General features: G+C 29.7%; 1 protein-coding gene across 1 annotated transcript; it reads right to left on the reverse strand.

The window, feature by feature from the left end:
- Positions 1 to 8,144: 8,144 nt before the first annotated feature.
- Positions 8,145 to 15,397, reverse strand: LOC137807318 (plasma membrane ATPase 4). Its single transcript, XM_068607914.1, has 16 exons — positions 15,106 to 15,397; positions 12,565 to 12,684; positions 12,245 to 12,481; positions 11,302 to 12,063; positions 11,079 to 11,201; positions 10,888 to 10,992; positions 10,651 to 10,795; positions 10,359 to 10,523; positions 10,017 to 10,255; positions 9,890 to 9,922; positions 9,712 to 9,793; positions 9,444 to 9,604; positions 9,197 to 9,364; positions 8,913 to 9,095; positions 8,639 to 8,820; positions 8,145 to 8,395 (listed from the first exon to the last, which is right to left on the reverse strand). The coding sequence occupies exons 1-16, from the start codon at positions 15,163 to 15,165 to the stop codon at positions 8,299 to 8,301; spliced, it is 2,862 nt and encodes a 953-aa protein (XP_068464015.1). The 5' UTR covers positions 15,166 to 15,397; the 3' UTR covers positions 8,145 to 8,298.
- Between the last annotated feature and the right edge of the window lie 3,344 nt (positions 15,398 to 18,741).

The following is an 18,741-nucleotide window of genomic DNA, read 5'->3' on the forward strand; positions in this document are numbered from 1 at the left end:
GATCTAATATCATATATAACTTTGTTGAGAGTTTTTTTTTCACTTGTTGAGAGGTCTTCGTCTCAGGGACAAATTAAGACTTGTTGTCTGGAGAGGTGTTCAATACTTGCAGTTTGGAGAGGTGTTCAATACTTGTTACATAGAGAGGTGAAAAATACTTGTATACCTGAAAATGTGGAAAATACTTGAGTTGATAAAGACTCTTAAGCGAGTTGTTTAAGAGGATTGAACATAATCCAAGTTGTGGGTGAATCAATATAAATTATGTGCATACTTTTCTCTCCATCCTTTATCTTTTAGATATTATTTCGCCTTGATATTTTTGCAGGTACCGAATAGAGTTTGTGCTTTATTCAACCACCCATTCTAGAGTCAACTGCACCTTCACCTGTCTCAATGTCATGGATATTTTCTTATTAATTATTATAGATTATTATTCTCGTTTTACATGGATTTATCTTATGAATATGAAACTCATACTCATCTTACAAATTTACTATTTTTGTTAAAAAACCATTTGAGAAACATGTAAAAATTAAAAGATCTAATAATAGGCCTAAATTTTCCATGAAAGACTTTTAATTATCAAGAAATTCTTCATCAAATAAGTTGTTTGAAACACTCTAAAAAAATAGAATTGTAGAAAGAAAAAATCAACATATCTTGAATGTCACTCGTGTTTTAATGTTTCAATCACATGTTTCCACACAATTTTGGTTTTATAATGTTAAATATGTTCGTCATTTAATAAATCACACACCTATATTGCTTCTTAAAAATTTCATATATTTTGAAAATTTGTACGATAAAAAATGTGATCTCAATAACATTTGTGTGTTAGAATGTTTATGTTATCTTGGCACTGTAACTACTAATAGAAAGAAACTTGACACTCGTGCAACTCCTATCTTGGTTTTAGACCTAATACTAAAGGATATATTATATATAATCTGAAAACTAACAACATTTATGTTTCAAGAAACAATGTTATCACGTCCTCAATCTCATATTTTGCATGATACTGCTACAACTCCTTAACCTTCTTTCTCTTTACGATTTGATCATCATGATGATTTTATTGATAATTTACCTGAAGAAGAAAATGTCGTTGATGAAATTATTAATAATGAAACATAAGATGAGTCATTCCTCTTCTCGACGATTTACCAAAATAATACTTTTACCTTACAAGACTATCAAGTGTCTCTTGCATCCTCCATACCTATCAACAAAATAAGGTATTCAACTTAGTCTTTTATATCTCTTACCATACTCTATCCTTCTTTTCAATGGGTGATCCTATTTAAAGATAACAACAAAGAACCAACCACCGAAGAAGATGTCTCGAAACATGATATCTAGATAAAGGCAATGAAAAAATCAAAGCTCCTAAACAAAATAACACTTGGGACAATTCTCTTTATTAACATATAAAATTGTTATTGGTTACAAGTGGGTATACAAGGTGAAGTATAATGCAAATGGATCTATTGATAGATGCAAGGCTCGTCTCATTGTGAAAAGGATATAATCAATTAGAAGGAATAGATTTCATTGATGCTTATTTTCTCCAGTTGCAAAGTTAACCACTGTCAGGTTTCTTTTATCCTTAGCTCCAATACACAATTTGATGTTAACAGCATCTCCCTTCATGGAGATCTTCATGACGAAGTCTACATGAAGCTTCCCTAAGTATGAAACACGAAAAGAACAAGTATGTTACCTACACAAATATCTTTACAACATTGAATGAGCTAGTTTTCTGTTTTTACATGGTTAAAAAGCTTATGCTTATCACTCATTAATGTTAAAGTTCATTGAGTCCAACTCAACAACTTTACTAGTATATATATATATATATATATATATATATATATATATATATATATATATATATATGACATTACTATTGTTGGTAACAACATCACAAAGATAACCAACATCATTAAAATGCTTGAAGAAGTCTTCAAAATAAAGAATCTCGAAGATCTAACATATTTTCTCGATCTTGAGGTTGAAAGGATCAATAAAGAAATCCTTTTATGTCAACATAAATATACCTTGGACCTGTTTCAACACCCATGAACTTCTCCACTCACATTTCTTCCACAATTGAAATACCTCTTAGTGATCCCTCTTCTTATCGAAGACTTATTGGATGACTAATACATCTTACAAATATGCATCCTGATATTACTCATGTTGTCCATATTTTAAGCCAGTTTGTTGCTGCTCCAACCACAACACACCATCAAGTTTCTCTTTGGACCTTAAGATATCTCAAACAAAGAACTAGAAACTTTTTTCTTGTTGCAAACTATGATGTTTAGTTTAATGCCTTCAGTGATTCTGATTGGACTGGATGTCCTGACTGTTGGTGATTTATCACTACTTATATTATCTACCTTAGTTATTCTCCTATATAATGATGATCAAAGAAATAATAAATCGTTTCTATATGCTCAAATAAATAATAAATCATTTCTAAAGAAGCAAAATATGGAATTGTTGCATATTACAATAACTCTCCTATCTTATGAATATGAAAGATCCATGTGTTCTTCATTCTCAACATGTTATTCTTTATTGTGATAATCAACTAGCCATATAGACTGCTTCCAACCAAGTTTTCCATAACACACCAAACACATTGAAATTTATTGTCACATTGTTCATGAAAAGCTTCATCAAGGATTAATTAAACTCCTTTGTATATGTTCCAATTTGTAACATGCGAGTATTTTAATCAGAGCTATGTTGGCATCCACCTTCCATACATTATGTTCTAAGTTGGAAATGTTCAACATCTACTCTCAGCTTTAGGAGGGCTCTCAGAAACTTAAAATAAATTCTTAACTGATAATCATTAAGAACTCTTAATCTAATTAGTGATTCATCATATGTTGTGTTTGATGTTTGCTTTGATGTTGTTTCCTTATTCTTCTGTTTTTTATATTTCTGTGTTTGTTCTTTAGTTTCTTTTCTTTTCATCTTGTATATAAGTTGTATATAAGCTAAGACTTATCACCTAACATAAGATACAATTCAATCAAATCTTTCCTTAACTTTTCTTTGTCCATATCTTCGTTTGTTCTTATCTTCTCTTCTTTGCACATTCTTCCTTATCTTCGTTTAGATATATACTATCCAAACTATATTTTCTATATATAGTATAATTAATACTATAAAGAAGCTAAATACTAATAAAATGAATGCGAAAGAAGGTTTCCCTCATGGAAAAATAGATTGATTCTACATCCAATCAATCTACAGAAGTGTTTTTAAAATCTTCTTGCGACTCATTGGTTCTTAATCTCACTCACACCTACTCCAGCTTCCTCGTCCTTACTATTCCAAATCTAGCAACGACCACAAGATTACTGTTTGTGTGTTTAGAAAATAAATGTGATTATATATATATTAATAAATGGTCTATGTTTAACTATTTAAATGAGATGCTTTTTACAAGTTTTGGGTCAATGCGTTAACAAATGTTGAGAAGAGTTTGGTACCATCAAATTAAGAATTTCTGCCAATAAAATCGGATATAGGATTTTTATGATTTAAATATGGTTGTTTGAATTGAATATGGCATGAAGTAGTGGCATTGTACGTATTGTATAAAAGTTAAGGAAAAAAAAAGAATTGGAAGATATGGTTGGATTTTGAGGGACACCACAGGAGCATTTAGTTTGATGAGGTGCAGATAGAGTTTGAGATATTTAATGAGAACAGTTATAACATTGCTGCAGATTCTATCTAAAACCACAAACCAAAATCCAAGCATAGGCTCCAATTCATCCACGCCCTCCCATTCTGCTTCACAAACTTCTCAGTACGGCTCCACCTTCAGAGTGTTTGAGGTATTTTTGTGGTTACAGATATTAATTTTATTATAGGAAGTAGTTTTGTTTTGTTTAGGAAATGTTGATTTGCAGAGAAAGTTTGAAAATGAAAGGTGAAGAAAATTATGTGGTAATAACAGCGCATTAGATGGTATATTTGGCGGAGGAGATTGAAAAGGACATGAGAATGAGGTTGATTAGGGAAGGAATGGAAATGAAGATGGTTGAAGTGGCAATATCCGCATGTGTGCGTCCTTAAATAAGTGAGAAACGGAGGTAGGGTTGTCATGAGTGGGGAATTCGCGTTACATTTCAGGCCCACCAACATTTCTTTCTGGGGACCCTTTTCACTCACCCAATCCCAATCTTATGTTTCTCACTGCTTTAACCCTATCAGATACATTCCTCTCAATGCTATATAATTCATACTAATTTTTTTTCACAATTAATAGTTTTAAGATAGATTAATAAGACACAAAAACTAAATTATACATATATTTAAGAGATCTTTGAAAAAAATTATACATATACAAATTTTCTTAAGAAAATATTATTAATTATAAATATGTTGCAATGTATACTATAAGAAATTAGATAAAATTAATTTTAAAGATAAAAACTAAATAATTATTATATTAACTAAATTATATACATTTTACAAATTATACATATTATTAGTATTTAAAGTAATTTTTTATTAATAAAAAAGTAATTTCTAAATTAATATATAATTAGGTAGGTAAAGAACCTAAAAGTTGTTTCATTTATTATCATGTTTCATTTCATTTATTCATTCAAAATGTTTCTCTTTACAAAAGTATTTAGATATCTTCATAACATGATAAAAAAATCTTTGCAAAATTTAATTTGATCGAATTTATTTAAGAAAAAATAGATCTTAGATATATATGAAAAGTAGAGACAAATAGAGTTATTGCACAGTTTCAAATATTTACGTTTTTGGTATAAAATCTTATTGATTGAACGTTTATTTAGTAGATATGTATATTCAAAAAAAATTATTTAACTTTTAAACAAAATATGTTACACAATTTATTCATCAAACAGTATTAACAAAAGTTGTATGTGCAAAACATTGGACAGAAAAGTTAGATTATGCAGCACTGCTGCATTGCAGAATTTATGCAGCGTTGCTGCAGTAGTAAGTCTACAAAGTTGCTGCAGCTATAAAAACCATGTCAGTGTACAAGCATTGATCATATCTTTTCAATTTTGTTTGCTCCTTTGATTTGTTATTAGGTAATGAAATTTCATAATTATTGTATTGCATAAATAAAATAAACAAATAAATTTTAATGCAGAACATAGAAGACATGTGCATGCTTGGCTAAACCAAACACAACCACCAAAGTAGCCGCAATGCAACTGGTTGACTAGTCAATAGGACAAGCAGGTGAAACCTAATTATCCTTATGACTTCATTTAATGCACAGCAAATTATGCATGTCAACACCAAATAAATTGTAACATCAATGGTTTCACATGTAGAGTTAGATGTACTAACACAGAAAAATTCAATCAAAACTTCAATCACGCTTTTTTTCTAATTCACAATTTTATTAATTTAATTCTCACAACTTTCTGGGTCAAATTTATTACATGTAGATTGTAATGATACATTAAGTCATTTTTTATAATTTGTAAATTTGTTTATTATTTTTATAAAATATAAATAAATTAGTATTTTTCCTTTTAAAACTATTTATAAAAACTTCAAACTTGCTTGTCATTTCCTCACAGATAAATTTAAACATACTTACTTTATGAACTTTATATTACTTTATTATTACTGATTTTAATAACTCAAGGGGATAGGAGGAAGAGAATGCATATATTTCATAAAAGTAAACTATTTTTTTTTTTAAAAAAGGTAATGAGTTACTGGTCATTAGATGTTATCTCTATATTTTTATTTTTCAACTTACATATTCATCTTAAGAAATAAATATATTTAGCAAAGATTAAATATTAGCAGATAATCTAATAAAAACCTAATAGAAGATGATACAATAAATTTAATAGATTTTGTTTGGATGGAATATACAATAAATAATTCTGATTTATAGTAAATAGATTTATGTTTAATTTAAATTCACAAAATTGGTTTGTGGTTCAAGTTGGCTAGTTATATTATATTTTTTCAATAAAATTAAATGAAATAAAAAATAGTTATTATTAACTTATTTTTTTAGTGTGATATGGAATGGTTTTTACAAGTGTTGTCCATTTTAGATAAAATACCATTTGTTAGTTACCCCATATGATTTTAGAATTTATTTATTATGAATTGGAGACAAAACCTCATTAAACACATTTAGTGTGTTAAGCATACTAATCTACTAATACCATTATTTGAACTTAAATTAGTAAAAAAAATATGTCAAATACATAAGTCTTTGTGATCATATCAGAACTTCAAACTTGATCCTAGGTTTTTCATTATCACTTCGACAAAAGTGTTATTTCCAAGCTACTAGATAATTTTTCTATTTCTAGTACATATAATGAATGATGAAACTTGACATACCTAAAAAATTATGTCTCCTACTTGGAATAGTCATTCAATGTCTTAATTGTTAGATCTCTTAGTGATGAATTCAATACCAAATAATGTATATATTCTTATTAGAAATCTCTTTATGCACTCAATAACTACACTTTCATGAATTCATATACTATCCACAACACTCATATGCCAATATATAATTGCAATGCATTTCTATATCTGTGGAAGACCAATCTTTCTAATTACACCAAACCTCGTCTAGAAATATTTATCATGTTCACCAATGTCCTATACAATTTAAAGGAACATATATGTATTTACACTTGAAACCTTTGTTGACATTTAGCATTTTTATAAATTAAATTTTCGAAAAAGTAATCATTAAAAATATTGAATTAATGAGTAAAATGGTTACTAGTTCAACGTTAAAAAAATTCAAAATATTATATATATATATATGGTATAACTTAACAAATTCAATCCAAATTTCATTTTTTTACATAATAAAAGTATAAAATAAAAATACATTTTAAAACAATATGAACCCAAAGTTCACTCTTTAAAATTCTTAATAACAATATAAGTTGATGATAACATGATTACTACCCAAAAATATTGTAATAATATAAGTTAATTATTTCTTAATATTGGTACATGAGACATTTCTCTTGGCAACAATGCAAAACTAAGGCATAAATTTATGCTCAAGTTAGACATAATATTAATTCATGATTTTCATGGATATACCTTATATATTAAATATATACTATACCAACAATATATTTGGCAAATGCATTTGATTTAGTTTCTTCTTCTGTAATTTGTATATATATTCCACTTTTGAGTAAAATTTGGTTTTATAACAGTTGTAGTTTTACCTTTAAAAGGAATTTTAAAGAGTTAAAAAAAAGGATTTAATTGAGTTAAGAAAAGAGTATGTATATAAAGGAACTTTAGTGAGTCAAAGAAGAAAGATATATATATATATATATATATATAAAGGAACTTTAGTTAATTAAAGAAGGATGAACTAAACTCATAGGATGGTTATGGTTGTACAAGAAAAAGTTTCCCAATCAAGGCTAAGGAACTAGAGTGGTGTCAGTATTCTGACCATTTTAAATCAATTGGACATGGTTAGGATCATTTCATTCCATGTGTTCACTTTCAAACTCAGACTATACTTTATCCTTAAAATGCGTTTAATTAGTTAAGAGATAAATACATATACAAACTTCTATTGATTTATAAATTGGATTCTAAAAATTTAGTTTTACAGAAACAATAATTTAAAAATAATATATAGCAGAATGTTAAAATAGTTTTTTCTCTAAAAAGTACTAGAAAATTTGTCCAAAAAAAAGGCTTGAAAAGTCTCATTGTTTGCTAATGAATTTGATTAAAAAAATTGTTTACTTTGTTTAGAAAGAAAATTATGATAAATTTCCAAAAAAAAAAAGGCTTGAGACTCTCAATGTTTGCTAATGAATTTCATTCAAAAAAAATTGTTTTTGCCTAGAAAGAAAATTATGATAAATTTTTCATGAAAGATTTATTAATAGTTTTAAATAAATTTTAAATCGTCTAGAAAGAAAATTGCGTTAAATTTTTCATGAAAAATTTAATATAAATAGGTATATATTATCTTCACTGAGGAGTGTTTCATGATTTTATATTTTGGAAAATCCCAATATTGACACAATAATTAGAGTGCAATTGGTGAGAACAGAAATAAAGAGAAGAGAAATGAAGAAGGAAAAGCAAGCACAATAGAAACTAACACTCCTTTGTCTCTATCAACGAATAAAAGAAAAGGTAAAGACGTTCATTTAGCTAGGAACCAGAAATACATGGAGAAGGGTAAACAGACTGCTAAAGCTACATGACAGACAAAGACATTCTTATCTACAATTTTCCAGTTTTGTCTCACACTGTGTAGTGTTGCTGGATATTATCAATGTCCAAACCCTTCAGCTTCACAACAGACTCAACATGCCCTTTCAGTGTGTGAAGCTCACGAAGCCTGTAAATATAATGAATTAGTAATAAAGACGCAGAGATTATACAATCATAAAATTTATAGAGATTAATTTCTATGCTTTATTAGTATAAATTGACCTTTGATTATTATAAAATTCAATTTACTTACCATGCATACCAAGTTGTGATTGAATGTCTAGTGTAAAATAGTTCTACACTATAGTCTAGTTACTCATTTTTCTGTAGATTTCACAAGTCCAAAGACACAAAGGTATTGTTGGCTTACCTTGCAACTTCAGCTCTTTTCATGGCCTGCTCCGCAATCTCTGAGAGTTCTCTATAACTGTTCTTCTCATTGAAAATGCTAGTAGTTTCTGGTGGTTGAAGTCCATGCAGGGTCCTCTGAGCATGAGCCCACTGAGCTTCCCTCTCCTCCCTACCGTAGTCTTTCTTGGTGGTGAAGGCAGTCTGTGGCAGATTTTGAAACAACCAATTCAAATTACTGTCATGAAAGCTTTCACCGTTATAGAAAGAAAGCTAACAAACCAATACATATATACCTTGTTTTCTAGGAGGTTTACCCAAGCCTTGCCACTCAATATGTAACGGATGGCAAACTTCATGAGGTCAAGAGGAAAATAGAAGACAATACTGTAAAGCCATATGACTCCTGCCCAACCCCAACCAATTCCTTTCACCTTTGCAAAGCTCCAGTCAGCATACACTGCTATGATTGTAGCAATCTGCAACAAGACAGAAAACTTGGTCAAAATATTGTTTCATTGATGATCTGGTAGCGTGGCTACAGACAATTCTGGGAGATTAAAAGGAGCATCATGCTTACCATCTGAGCAATCATGAAAGCGATAATTAACAGCATTCCAGGGCGTTCAACAAAGGACCAGCTTCGAGAACGGGTAACAAATATCAGAGCCTGGCTGACTATACTGACTTGTAAATACAAAGCAGACATCATTTCATCATGATTCAGGTGTCTAACTCCAAATTTTTCCTGCAAGAACAATCAAGGGGATGTTATTTGTTTGATCCAAGAAAAATACTTGAGCATATGTGTGTTGAATAATTCTTACAGGGAAGAAATCAGTTTCTTTCATTGCCCAGAAGAATATGATAGTCATCAGTGCCAAGTAACTTCCAAGCACAACCCCAGTAGCAAATATTTCTTGCAGTTTCCAGCTATCAGGCAAGGGAGATGGCTTCACTCTGTCCTTTGAAATTGTCATGATTGTTCCTAATAGTTTGACAAGTGTGTCAGACCTCTCATGTCAATCAGGACAGTAATGAAGAGAAATCAAGTTTAATTCAGGAGATTATCTGCCAAAATCCTAACAACTTTACCATCATTCAGAATGGCAATGATCAAAACCATGAAAGGAGAGAAGTCGAACTTCCAGATCAATGCGATGAACATGAAGCCAAACTGCAATCAGAACAAGAGAGAATCCAAACTTATTGATATGCACTCATTTTTTATCGTGACGAATTACATAAAATCATAACATTACTATCCCCTTACCACTATGCGGATAGTGATAGATACTGCATATATCTGAAATACAAAGAATATAAAGCAAACAACGTTAATTTAGAAACATCAAGCACAAAAGAAATTATATTTATGAAGAAATCAGACAGCAACCAACCGTGTAGTTTTTCATTCTCTGGAAAATAGCCCTGCTAGTTAAGACGGCACTAATGATAACACTCAAACCAGGTTCTGTCAGTACAATATCAGAAGCACCTCTAGCAGCATCAGTTGCATCAGCAACAGCGATTCCAATATCGGCCTTCTTCAAAGCAGGAGCGTCATTGACACCATCTCCAGTCATTCCACAGATGTGTTTCCTATCTTGCAACTTCTTGACAATTTCATACTTGTGCTCTGCAGGAATGAATAGGGGGTGGTGAGGACAATGTATAACATCCGGGAGAAGAAAAGAAGGTGAAAAGAAAATCATCGGGGTGAACTGGTAACGAGTGTGAACCTGGAAATACTCCAGCAAAACCATCTGCCTTCTCAATAAGCTCTTCTACTGGAAGAGAAGCAATACTTGCATCTTTGTCTTGACCAAGCAAGGAAGCAGATGGGTACATATTAGTTCCCATCCCGAGTCTTCGTCCAGTCTCCTTAGCTATGGCAAGTTGATCCCCTTGGGAATAGAACAGACAGAACACAGGACATTAAGTTGAGCATTCTTGACAATAAATACCATTTCATTCAAGAGACTCTTTGACGGGAAAAATACTTAGGGGGAGATAATGAGTTAGATTAATTACCAGTAATCATCTTGACATTTACACCAAGATGGAGAGCTCTACGGATAGTTTCAGCACTGTCATGTCTGGGAGGGTCGAACAGTGACAACAAACCAACAAACTGCCATGCACTGCCAGCGCTTTCTTTTGTTTTCTCAGGAACTTCCTGCAGAAGTAGCATAGAAGGACCGAGAGGGATTAGCAAAAAGAAATGCATATCTTCTAGACAAACTTCAAACGTGAAGATGCTATGAAAACCTGTCTAGCAACAGCAAGTGAACGAAGCCCTCTTTCTGCAAACTTGTCAATAATACTATGAACCTTCTTCTTTGCATCTTCCCTGAGGTTACACAGAGTCATGATCTGCTCACAAAATAAATTACATTAGCATCATCATTGGAGTAACTAGAAATCTCACCATTTCTGAACAAATTGAGTCATGAGATTACCTGCTCAGGAGCACCTTTGCTTGAACGGTGCCAATTTCCATCGTCATCAATGTAAGTCAAAGCAGTTCTCTTGTCAACAGGATTAAAGGGTAAGAAATGTACTTCTCTTGCCCCAGCCCTTGCCTACAAAAGCACAAATTTGTTCATCATAAGCCGTCACATCAACATTTTTTTAACAATTAACTGAAGTATAGGAACTGATGCAAATGAGACAAGTTAAAACCTCTTTTGGATCAGCAAGCATTCCAACAATGGCAGCATCTATTGCATCCTGGTTTTCAGTCCTGGAAGCCCTTGCGGCAAGAAGGATCACGTGATCCTTGTCAACACCCTTTGCAAAGACCTCAACCAAGTTCTTGTCAACACTCAACTTGTTAAGGGTGAGTGTACCTGTCTTGTCACTGCAAAGGACGTCCATACCGGCCATTTCTTCAATGGCTGTCATTCTCTTCGTTATAGCACCCTGCTGAGAAAGCCTGTGAGAACCAATGGCCATTGTCACAGACAGCACAGTGGGCATAGCAATGGGAATTCCTCCAATCAAGAGGACCAGAAGGTTGTCAATTCCATCTCTGTACTTGCGGTGCTGAATCGGGTACATGACTATGATCTCAGCCAACATACCAATTGCAATGGAACAAATACAGAAGTTTCCAATTGCAGTAAGCACTTTCTGGAAGTGACCAACTTGGTTGGTACTATCCACCAGGTGAGCTGCTTTCCCAAAAAATGTGTGGACACCAGTTGCAATGACAACAGCTTCAATTTCACCTTGCTTACAAGTTGATCCAGAGAAAACTTCATCTCCAGGACCCTTGGTAGCAGGAAGTGACTCTCCAGTCAAGGCGGATTGATCAACCTTCAAAGGATCACCCTCGAGAAGTCGAGCATCAGCCGGAATAATATCACCTAGTTTGATGCTTATGATGTCTCCAGGAACTAGAATAGCAGCTTCTTGCTCAGTCCATTTACCATCTCTAAGAACCTGCAACAATGAAAATTTAGCCAGACACTATGCTTAAACTTGTTTCTTCTTCTAATTACACAAACAGTTCAAAAATAGTATGTAACCTTATGGTAAAACAGAGACATTACAGTTCATAACCATTTAGTTTTGTTTTTAAACAATGAGAAGTGAGAATTCTCAATAAACTTCAATTTGTTACCTTTGTCTTAGGAGCAAGACCAGCCATAAGAGCAGCAGCTGCATTACCAGCATTATTTTCTTCAATGAAACTTATGGTGGAGTTGATCACCAGCAAGCACACAATACCCACAAAATCTTGCCAATCTGGGGGTCTTCCATCCCCATTTGCAAGAGCAATTGCCATAATAGCTGCAGCTTCCATCACCCATGACAGAGGGTTCCACATGAACCCAAGAAACTTGAGTAATTTGCTTTCCTACATCATTAAAATTGTCACCGATCAGCATTTATATTTAACAAATGTACCATATTAGCCAAATGTGTTGTAATGAAAGGAACCTTTTTCTCCTCTAGCTTGTTTGGCCCAAATATTTGAAGCCGATTGGCTCCTTCGTCCCCGGACAATCCTTCTCTGGAACATTTCAGTTGCTGGAACACTTCCTCGATAGGAATACGTTCCTGTGAATCAACAAACCATGTTAGAAAAACGGATTCCTTAGCACATTCACCACATGCATCATCTCCACCTCAACAAATGCTGTTTCAGTCGCTTCTTGAATACCATTTAGCAATTGTTTGCTTTTGCTTTTCAAAGATTTATGAACGCAATTATTTAGTTTTTATCCATTCATGCTTAGGTATGTGCTTCTGGTTAGGTAATATTTTACAAAATACTCAAGAAACAGATTTAGTTTTTAATAATTTCAAAATCAACTCGTTGTTTCTCCGTTGACTTTGATGTCAAAATTTGGCAACGTGAAGCGAAGAACGGTTAATTAAAAAAAGTGAGCCAAACGGGGCACAGGGGGTTGTGACCAAAGTCAGTGGCTGGGTTTATGACAGGGTGCAGTAATCACAAAAGAGTTGACTGAACACCGCCCAAGAAAGTGCTTGTGTCAGAGAGGACAGAACAACTATCCCTCCATGTGTAACACCTTGCACCGCCTTCCACATTATTCAATTCAATTTCTGTTCACATTTCACCAACAACAACTTCAACGAAACCAACTTCCTCTGCCCAGAAACAATAAATTACTGGTTGATTTTAACGTGAAAAATAACTTTGAACTATAATAAAAAAAATCTTCTTTTAAATAATTTTTTTATTTTAGTTTTTCATCCTTATTTGAATTTATATTTTATAATGATCGTGTTGAAAATTGCAAAAGGGGTTTGTAGTACTTGTAAATAAAATAAATATAAAAGTTGTGGACCCTGGTGTGTCAGGGCTAAGGATCGTGGCATCATAAATGTGAAAGTTACGGTTAATCAGGTGGGTCTGAATGTACACAAAAGAAAAATGAAAAAGCCGAAGTACCACGGAAAAGTACTTAAAATTCCCTCCGACCACACACGCCGCATAGAAAGAGACAGATAATACGTAATAGGCATATAAATTAATCGACTAATTAAATGTGAGAAATATGTTTTTGATGCCGTATTTTTCTTTTTTTAATTGAGAAATTCAGTTCTTTAAAAATATGTGTTTTCTTTTTTAAATTCAATATTACTGACAGTTTTCTACTGTTATAATAAAAAATTAAATCTATATATTTTTAAGAAATTAAAAATTAATTCATCAATTTTTAAAATATACAAATTAAAATCGAAATTTTTTCAGATCTAAAGTATATTTATCATATTAATTATTATTTACACACACGGAGAAAAAATATATCAAAAAGGGTAGACTTACAGAGCAGGTTGAGCAGTTTATCTTTTTTGCCTCTGACACGTTAGATCCATTAAAATAAAAGGTTGAGCTTTCAAAATAATGAGAAAATTATATTACGTAAGCTTTTGAAAGACTTAAAACATCACTGGATTATCATATTAAATCTCTGAAATACTTGATACTAAATTAGAATAAATTTGGACGAATTTTTAAAAAATATAAATATTTCTTTTACAAAATTTTAAAGGTTGTTATATAAAAATACTGACACAAGATTCCGTAATATAGCTGTTTAAAAAATAAAATGATGTTTTTCTTTAAAAAAAAACTATCCTAGAGTAACATACTGGAAACACGGTTCCTTAATTAAATTATTCACTGAAAAATATACACACACAAAAACTGACACGAGATTCGGCGATAATTTTTTAAAATCGGCGATAATTTTTTAAAAACTAAAATGGTCTTTTTTTTTATCTTTTAAAAAACTTAAGGTGAGAATAAAACGTTTAAAGATCAACAAAATTGTAGATAAATATAATTTTGAAACAGCATAATCTTTGCTTAATAAAATTATCCGAAATTCACGTGCTTGATAGCAGAAAAAGTGGAGAGATTTTGTCTGAAAAAAAAAATAGAATCCCTTATCCCATAATTGCGGGTTGCTTTTAGGAATCGTACCATGTCCCTTTAGGAGCATGTTCCCTCACCTAAACAAATAGCCCTCTGCAAATTCATTCCCTAATTTTTCTCCTCAATCAAATATTTTTTTTTTAAAATATATATATGCAAAAATATCCTCTCTGTTAAATTAATCTCTAAAAAGTATATTAAATTCAATTTTTTCAAAAAAAGGAATTTTTGAAATGAAAAATATAGTTAATTAAAGTAAAATGAGAAAACGGAGAATACTAATGACATGTGCTAAGCAACCTAATTAACAAAAGACACCTTGTACAACACAGGAAAAAAGGGGATGACAAAAGAAAATGAATACAGAGAGAAAATGCATTAATGTGTGGCAAAAGAATTGATTGTACGTTTAGCATTATGCTGTCATTGCGAAGAAACCTCAAAGGGAAAGGGTAGCAGCAGAGGCCCCCAAATTAAAAAAAAAAATGAGATCTTTTTAAAGCTTTTGGCACACAAACAGTAGAAAACAGCAGAACATAAACAAAAAAAGTAGGGTTTGTGAGAAGATATACCAGATCAACAGTCTCGTTCTTGATTTGGTCGAGAGTGATAGCTGCTTTGTCAGCAGCCATGTTTGAGAGGAAAGAGGAACAGAGCAGAAGAGAGAAAAAGAGAGAGAGATCTGATAATAATGAGGATGAAGGTGCTATACCCAAACTCAGTCTAATGGGAGAAGCAAGAGAAGAGAAAGGTATGAGAATGAGAAGAGAAGGGTGGTGTGCCTTTTATACCCAAAACTCACCCAAGGAGGGCATCACAATTAAGACTTCTCCCACACAATTATGATGTTGACCGTGCTGATGCGCCTTGGACTTCAAAACCCCTCACTATAAAAATAATCCTATTTTCTAAGCCTATGTTTTCATACCACACTATTTTATCTTCTCTTTTTCTTATCATTTTCTAAATATTTTTAATTTAATATATTTTTTCAGTAAAAAAATAACTTAGGAAGGGGAAGCATAAATATCTACTCAAATTTCTCTTTTACAGTTAATATTCATAATAAATATATTATAAAAAAATAGATGTGTAAATAATCTACATTTTTAATCATAAATTATCATTATAGTAAATAAATTTACTATATCACTTTTGTAATACCTATCACAAAAGTTGTATCAACATATATTAATAATTAAATGAACATATTCAATAAAAAAACTAAAATTATTAACTTTTATAATAAATATCATAAAAAGTTCAGTAAGAATTAATTATATAAATGAGAATTCACAAATTTAACCGATATATATATATATATATATTAATTAGAGAATTCACAAATTTAACCAATTGAGATAGATTTTCTTGACATAATATAATATATACATATATACAACTATTTTATGAATATAAATTTTATACTGATTAGGATATGTAAACATATTAAGAAAATTTACCAAAGATCTCAACAATTATTTCCTATCACACCCCTAACTTTTATTAATTGCCTAGGGAGATGTTTCGGTTTTTTTTTTTAATTAAAATATTTTTTCAATAATTATTTAACAATAAATAAATTCATCAAGGATTACCATAGATGTTATGATTTTTAGAAGTATATTATTCAAAATTAATTACATATTGTTTTAGAAATTAATCAAAATTATTAATTAATAAGATGATGAATTGAAATACTCATTCACTAATGTTTTTAACTCCATATATTGACAGAACATTTTGTCACATTATTAGAAAATGGGAACGAATAATTAAAAAGTGGTACTTTTTCCATTGTACCATCAAAATAATACTTGTTATGATGCATTAAAATACATTAAACAAATTCTACCAAAAAAATACATTTTATAATGACAAAATTTGTATTTTAATTAATTAAAGGTAAACACAGAAGTTTAAGTCTATGTTTTTTTAATTGCGGTCAGATCACGGTCAATGGTGAATCTTATTAGGCTTGGTTTGATTAAAATTTATTAAAATGTTTAGTTACCCAAATAAAATTATTAATTACTAATTGAGTAAAGTCGATGTACACGTGATAAATAGTTTTTGTTACTCCTTTCAAATAATTTCTTTTAACTTTTGGTCTTATAATTTTTTCAATTTCCCCGAAAGGTATTTTGTGATTTCTAACTTCTATTATCTATTTCGTTCAGAAAAAAATTATAATACATATGATTTTTATTTCAAATATTAAAATACTATACGTATTTTTTTAATTTAGTTAATTAAAATAAATTGAAAAAATACTGCACGCGTAACTTTATTGATTTGTTAATGTGTATATCAAAACAGCTAATTATTATAATAGAAAATAAGTATATAGAGACGTTAAATCCACTCTTGATAATTACATAAACAAAATAAATTTGATTCAAAATATTCAAATAAAATTTAAAATAATATTTGTTAATATTGGTAATTCGGACAAAAAATCACTTTAAAATTAATTTTGATCCTAATCAAATGTATAAAATTATGTTAATATATAATTAATTTTCTTAATGCAAGTCTAAATAATACTTAACACGTCATTGATTAGTATAAAAAAATTAATTTTTTTTTCTCTCTGTATAACAGTTAAAGTTCTAAATAACTATTTGTTCCATTCTAAAAACTTAATAAAGAAGAAATTATTGAAAAACATGATCCATTTTTAGATAAATGATTTATTGAGGATTTTATCTTAAGTCATGACAACAATAACAATGAAAGTATTTTTCAATTATAAACAAAATATTTAGAAAACATAATTATATATTAACATAATTTTATATATAAATGATGGTATTCAGTTTCGAAATTCTCATAGAAGTAAAACATTAGGGTAACTACATCTAAACTAGATAAAAGAGATGTTATTTACTCATTGATGAAAGAGAAAGAAAAAAAATAAATGATAAAAAAAAACTAGATTTGGAAACCATGGATAAGGGAAGTCCTCCAAATGCCTATTAAAAAATAAATAACATTGAAATATATATTTTAGAAGTATAGTAAAAAACATAGAATTGTATTTAATAAAAAAGAGTACTGTATTAGTGTCATTGTTATTTATTTTCTTTTGTTTGACATCCATGTGTGATGCATGAAACAACTTTGTGATTTTCTTTCGAAGTCTGTGATTCACACTCATTATATATATATATATATATATATATATATAATCCCAAAAATTAAAAATCATACTATTTTTTTCTTTTAGTTTTATCTTTGTATTGAGTTTAATATATTGTTTTACTATTAAACAGATTTTTAAAATAAAATTTCATAAAATAAAATAGAGATTGAAAATTTTGAAGGATTAAACTGAAAATTTTATAAAAGGAGTCTGTGTTTAATTTTTATCTATCTTCATGCCAAGGTTTTATAGTATAATTTATACATTATTTCAAACATTCTTCATATTTGTTTTCCAATAGATCTTATAAGATTTAGGGATGATAACTTAACACATAAATAGTATCATTAAACTTCTTTTTTATTCTCATCTTTATTAACTATTGTGTTTTGTAATAACAGTTATAATTTTGGAAAAAAAAATTAAAAAAAAAACTTTTTTTCTATTTATTCTTTTAAAATTTAAATAAAAATATTTTTTAGAATATAAACTCAAGTAAAAAATTGATTTTAAAATACAATCAAAATAAAATTTTATCATAAAATACTGATACAAAGAAAAATTATTTTTTTTAAAATAAATTTAATTAAATTACACTACATACCAAGTTTAAATAAAATGTATCTTTTATAAAAGCAAATTCCAAATAAAATACACTACATAACATAAGTTTTAAAAATGAATCTATTCAAAAATAAATTTAATTTCATAAAACTATAAAATCATCTTTTAAATAATTTTTCAATTATTAATATTTTTTACCAATAACTTTAGTTTGATATTTAATTTTTTAATTTATCAAGTATAAAAATGCATGTTTCTTTTTATGTGCAAATATGCATTAAATATACTTGTTTTTATCATTGTTTAGATATTTGTAAACATTGTCATCCTTCTAAAAATTAAGAGATGGGATTTAAAGTTAAAAATGTTATATATATAATAAAACTACTTTTTTATTCATTTATCTAAATAATTAATTCTCTAAATTTTATATTTTCTAATATTTTTAGATTTTCTTAACTGTCCTTTTTAGTATCGAATCTCATTATAACATAAATAT

This window comes from Phaseolus vulgaris, chromosome 3 (genome assembly GCF_000499845.2).
Source record: "Phaseolus vulgaris cultivar G19833 chromosome 3, P. vulgaris v2.0, whole genome shotgun sequence".
NCBI lineage: Eukaryota > Viridiplantae > Streptophyta > Magnoliopsida > Fabales > Fabaceae > Phaseolus > Phaseolus vulgaris.